Here is a 6,000-nt window from a genome sequence, read left to right on the forward strand (position 1 = left end):
GGGCTGGCCCAGCCTGGGGGAGGGGGGAGAGAGTGAGGAGGAGCAGGTGAAGGATGGGGAGGCAGATGCTCGGGCAGCTGCTTCCTGGAGGAGGGGGTGTAGGAGCTGGGAGGGATGACCCCACCAGGCCCCCAGGCACTCCAACTTTGCAGGGCATGCATTTGGGAGAGGAAAGGCAGGATAAGAAATTAATCAATGACACAGATTCCAGAGACATGGGCTTTGGGGACAAGAGACTTTCAGCAATCTCTAGTTTTACAGAGAGAAGCACATTTAAGTTCTATGAATGACAGATCGGAAGTAAAACAAAAGTCCCTCTGCTTTTCTTGGTGTCCTTTTCCTATAAGACTTTCCCGCAGGGACCTGGAGCGAGTAGGTGAGACAGTCATTTCTTTCCCAGAGAACCTAAACCCAACAAGCTTTTGCTTAGACACCTGGCGGGGGTCCTTCATCTAGAATACCCTTTTCTTTGCCATCAAAATTCTGTCATTTCTTCAAGACTCACCTCCATCCCCACCTCCACTGTGAAGGGCAGCTAACATCTGATAACATTTGAGAGTATTTACTACTAGCCAGGAGCTGTGTTGGGTCCTTAATTACCTATCACATTTAATCCTTTTCAACATTCATATTATTTTTTAAATTTTTTTATTGAGTTATAATTGACAACATACTAGTTTCAGGAGGACAACATGATTTGCTGTTTGATCACTTGCAAAATGATCATCACAGTAAGTCCAGTTACCATCCATCACAACAGTTACAATATTTTCTGTGTGTGATAGAAACTTTTAAGTCCAGTTTCTTAGCAACTTTCAACATTTGATACAATATTATTAACTAGTGATTATGCTATTACAACCCCATGCAAAGTTCAAATTGATGCCCCTACTTTGCAGAGGGGGAAACAGTAGCCCCTCAGTGAGTCAGTGGAAGAACCAACATTTGAAAGTGGACTTCTCTAACCTCAAGGAACGCTCAATTTCTACCACGCATGTGGCCTCCCAGACCCCAACAGCCGCGCTGAAGGATCCCTCCTCCCTTGATAGTTTACTGTCCAGAGACTCAGGCACCAATGAGACATAAGCACATGCTTGCTTTTATTATTCCTAAGGGTTTCATGCATTTCCACCTTATTTCTCCTATTTTGAATTAGAAATTCCACTTCTGTCTCCTTCAGAACAGAGCAGGTACTAAAAAATACATGCTACCAGGGTCCCTCCCACAGATTTTCCTAGAGAGCCTGTGAGAGTGGATCCAATATCCCAGTTCTTTATTTTTCCGCCAAGGCAAGGGGAGCGCAGCGCAACGCTTCGGAGAACAACACTGGCTTTGACCTCAAATGAACACAGGTTTAAATTCTAGCTCTGCAACGCCCCTGCCTATACTCTTAAAGAAATAACAACCTGCTTGAGTCTGTCCCTTGTCTCAGGATTCCAACAAGACTCCCTTTTGTAATCCTTATGAAGATTAAACAGAGGCATACAGTGGGGTGCCTGGAATATGACAAGCACTCTACAATGATGACTATTATTAGATGACGCCACTTTTATTTTTCCTGGCTTGTCTTAAGACCTAAGGGAAGGAGGCGGTTCAAGGGTTCTCATGCTGCTGGCAAAATGTGATCAGGTCAGCAAAGCCGCAGAAGTGCCTACTCAAGCACCAGAGCGGCCATTAGCTTCCAGAGCCCTCGCCTGTGATTCCAGGGACCAGGCCACATGCAGGTACCAGCTGCTCTTGCAGCCAGGCCTGGGCCTGTGCTGGGCACTACAGTAAATACTCAAAATTTGATATCAGGTCAAAAGCTGATACCTAGTCAGCGGGGGGTCTATCAGAACAGTTCGGTGCAATCATCCCAGGGTCTGGGGCCCACGGTGAGTCCTCAGTCATGCTCCTTTAGTGTCAGGGGTCCATTTAGCCTGTTACAGCATTTCTTATATGGAATTTTAACTTGTTTTCATTTCTCACTCTTCAGCTGGACTTATATGCCCAAAACCTAGCATAGTTCCTGGGTTCCATCAGGGTACACTAGTGAAATGAACTAGGTATGTGGGAAGGATGGAGGCTCCTCCAACAGATGAAGTGGGGTGTCTGTAGCCTTAGGCGTTTTCCTAGCTCATCAATGGGTGACCTGTGCTCACGCACATAACTTCTAAGGACCTCCTGGCTTGCCATCAACCTCCCCCCATCGGGACTCCATGACTCTCACCTGCCTCTGACCTCCCCAGGAAGCCAGACCCTCCACACATGTCATCAGAGCTGAGTCTTCACTCAACCTGTTCCTAAGCATATACCTGTGCATGTGCTTGCTACTTTCCCATGCTCCCTGAGGGCAGCCACTGCACTTCCTTCTGTGACTCACCCTGACATTCTAAGCACATCCACACCACACTTCACTCTCAAAATACAAGGGCTTAGCAAAAAGAAAAAGAAAAACGTCAGAGGGTTTCACTGATAGGAGGAATATAGAGGAACCAAATAAGTGATCAGGAAAAAAATAATTATAATAAATTAAAAATCAAAATCAACAGACAACTATAAATCAGAGACATCCTGCAGGGGAGGAGGAGGGAGAAGGAGCAAAACAGGGGAAGGAAGAGCACAAGGGACTACGGTGATGAACTGGTGAGAGGAGAAAGCAAGCAATGTACAAAAATGAACAATGATGTAAAATACATACAAAATAAAATTAAAAAAAAAATACAAGGGCTTGGGAGACAGAAATGGGAAAGTTAAGTAGCCTTGATTTTGTCTTAGAGGTCCCTAAGGGTACTCTCCCATCAGGATGAAGCAGCACCCAGTCCAGTTCAGCCACCATCAGAACACCCCTCTTTTCCCCAAAAAACTGGGGATCTGGAAACATCTTGCACCTCATCTTCCCCCACCCCTTTTCTTTACAGTCAACTTCAGGGTCAGCCCTGAGCTGCCACTCCGGATGGCACATCCCACCCCTCTTCATAGCTGGAGATGGGCTGATGCCCCTGGAATGAAAGGTGCCCCATTCAACACCTCACCCCATGCTCCCACTCCAGCTCGCTCATGACACTGGTCTGACTACTCAGTTCTTCCCCATCCCCCTGCAGCTCTGAGCCATGCTACCCTGGCCTCCTTTGTATCCCCGAGGACCCAGCCCTAGCAGGGTAGCACATGGCAGGGCTTAATAACACAAGTAAGTACATAACCAGCCTTAAATTTCTCTCTCCTTCAGTCACTGAAGAAAAGGGCCCTCCTGTACACCCCCTTCAGATATCCAAAGTGAGAACCCAACCCCCAGAAATCAGCCAGGAAGAAGCAGCCAAATAAGCCAGCTGAATCACTGTCTTGAGCTGCTGAGGTGTTGCAGGGGAGCTGGCTCCCCTTCTGTGTGGCTCGGTTTATCTCTCTGTAGCCTTTGTGATGTCAAAGGAGGGGTGAGGGGAGAGCTTCACACACCAAACTGGGAAACATGTACATTGTTGTCAGAATCCCCCACTTAACCTGAGCACCAATCAAGTACTTCCACGTCACAACCTTAATCCAATCAGCTCTCAAAGTCAGCTCCAGGTGATGCCTCCTCCAAGACCAGGAAATGCCAGGAGAGCTTCCCGCCCCACCCCCACTCATGCTGGAGGAGGCCAGGAAAGGCGGCCAGGCCCAGCTGCATGCCCTGCTTGCCTGGCACCGCCTGAGGGCCATTCAGAGTGGCTGCACATGGGCTGAAGGAGTCTAAACACTCCGATTTCTAAAGCGAGGGAGCCTTGTAGAAAAGGGGCAGGACCCAAAAGCTCTGTGCTCTTAACCTCCAGCTAAAGCCTCGGGGTGTTAGCTAAGGTACCTAAGGCAGGAGTCAGTCGGCTGCTGGTGCCTGTTTCACAGGGACAACACAATCATCTGCTGAGCTAAGTGTGAGTTTGTTTCCTCATTTGTGTAATTCTCTCTCTCTCTCTCTCTCACTCACACACACACACACACGCATGCACACACGCACGCACACGCATATAAACACACCTTCAGTTGAATCCAAAGACAAGAGGAAGAAATTACTCCCTGGAAGTGTCAGCTCAGCCAAAGGACAGAATGTACAGGTGTGTAGCAAAGACCCCCTTCTTGCCCCCCAACCCTCTTGCAGAGCAATTCCTCTAGGCCCAATGGGATAGATCTCTGCTATCCTTTGCTCTGCCCATCCCTTGCTCCCACTGGGAGGGCCCGTATCCCAGGGGTTCCACTCTCCACACACTTTCTCCCTAGGCTGCTCCGACTCCCCAACCAACCATTCAGCTCCTGCCCAAGCAGGTGTCACAGTCCTGTGCCTGGCCCTCCCAGTGATGGGATGGGGCTCAGCACAGTTCCCAGGGTAGATGGGACACACACACACAAGCCCTCCTGCCAGGGGCAGATAGGCAGCAAAGGGGCACTGCCGTTCACTCTTCACACTGAGGGAGAAGGCATCTCTGCCCAACAAAGGCCGTTGCCAAATGCCGAGGGAGGAAACAGCAGCAGACCTGGCTCGGGGCAGGAGGGGGGCTGTCACCGGGACCAGTCTAGGTGATTCAGCACTCTGCCCACTTCGGCCCAGCCTGTGGCCACACTCATGACAGCTGATGCCAAAGTGCTGACTTAGAGAGAGAGGATGAGCTCTTCCTAAAATCCGAAATTCCCCAGGCTCCCAGTGGGGTCATCCTTCAGGCCTTTGCATCCCAGGACTCAGATCAAGACCCAGGAAGAAGCTACTAGTCAACTCCTTGGACCCTGCCTCTTCCCCACCCCAGGTCTGCCATGCTCAGCACCTCTTCCTCTGGTCCCCCAGTCCATCGAGGAAACAAACCTGAACAGCCAGGGGAGGAGGGGGCAGAAGAGGAACCCAAGAGAGATCCACTAACCCCAGCATCCCTCATCCGCAAGCCCTGAATGGCATCAAACAAGCAGAAAGGGTTTAGAATGGGCTCTGCAACTGCGAGTTCCATTAGGCCTCTGAGCTCCAGGCCTCCTCAGGCACGGGAGGGGGGCCCTGGCACGTGAGGGGCTCAACACCAGCCATGTGGCTACAAGCAGCACCAGGAAGGACAGGTGGAAAAGGTGATTGGAGGCAGGCCAGCTACGCTGGAGGAGAGAAGATGGTGCAGGGGGAAAGCAAGAAGCTGCTGGGAAGGCGCCGGGACAGGGTGTGCAAAGGGGGTCTGGGGAGGAAGGAGCGTGTGAGAGAGCTAACAGAGACAGGGACAAGGAGTGACAGCGGCCGGCCTGGGGATGAGACTGGGAGAGGGCAAGGAGAGAGGGGCTGATGTGCTAAGTAGGAAAAATAGAAGACACGGGGGTCACACAAAGTGGGGTGTGAAGGTAAACAGACAGACTTAAGGGCTGGGATCTAGGACGAGGCCGGTCTGAGAGGAGAGGGGGAAAAGGGCGAGGTTGAAGAAAGGGGGAGGGGGTGCTGCCAAGGAGATGGAGAGGGTGTGGGGGGGCAGGGGGTGGGGAGCTGGTGGGGAGCAGGGTGGAATACGAACAGAGCAAGATCAGTTCTTACTCTAGCTCAGGGCAGGTGACCGTGTGGAGAGAAGGGAGGGCTGTGGATGGTGGGGGATGGGGCCAGGTCGGGGGATGGAGACGGACAGAGGAGGGCGGGAACAAGGGGGTGTCGCTAGGCGGCTTTCCACGATCCCCCTCCCCCCGACCCCGGCTCCCCGACGTCGGCGCTCGCCTACCTCCGAGAGCTCGGGCGCCAGCCCCGGGCGCAGTCGGTGCCGTCCGCGGCCCGCGCCGCCACTTCCCCCGCGTCCCCTGCAGCGCCTCTCGCCGCCAGCCGCCGCATTAGGGCAGAGACCAGCCCGTGCGCGTCCCCGGCGCCGCGCGCCCCCGCCGGCCTGCGTGCGCGCCCCCGCGCCCCGCCCTCCGCGCGCCGAGCGGGACCGGGGCCGAGGAGGCGCGGGGCGATGCTGCCGGCGCGGCCCCGCCCGCGCGTCGGGGAGCGGCGCGTGGAATCGGGGCGCGCGGGCGGCCCCCGGGCCCCAGCGACCCGGCCGC

General features: G+C 53.1%; 1 protein-coding gene across 2 annotated transcripts in view; it reads right to left on the minus strand.

The window, feature by feature from the left end:
- NFASC (neurofascin) overlaps positions 1 to 5,789 on the minus strand; it is a 172,876-nt gene extending 167,087 nt beyond the window's left edge. Inside the window, exon 1 of one of the 2 annotated variants that reach the window (XM_054690604.1) lies at positions 5,682 to 5,728. Coding sequence is in view for 1 of the 2 variants with exons in the window: in XM_054690609.1 (XP_054546584.1) it covers positions 5,682 to 5,788 (107 nt within the window). In the remaining variant the exon portion in view is untranslated. Of the gene's footprint in view, positions 1 to 5,681 lie in introns of both variants that reach the window. The other variant, XM_054690609.1, reaches the window with a different exon arrangement.
- Between the last annotated feature and the right edge of the window lie 211 nt (positions 5,790 to 6,000).

This window comes from Talpa occidentalis, unplaced genomic scaffold, assembly GCF_014898055.3.
Source record: "Talpa occidentalis isolate TD23 unplaced genomic scaffold, MPIMG_talOcc4v2.1 talOcc4.8, whole genome shotgun sequence".
NCBI classification, from domain to species: Eukaryota; Metazoa; Chordata; class Mammalia; order Eulipotyphla; family Talpidae; genus Talpa; species Talpa occidentalis.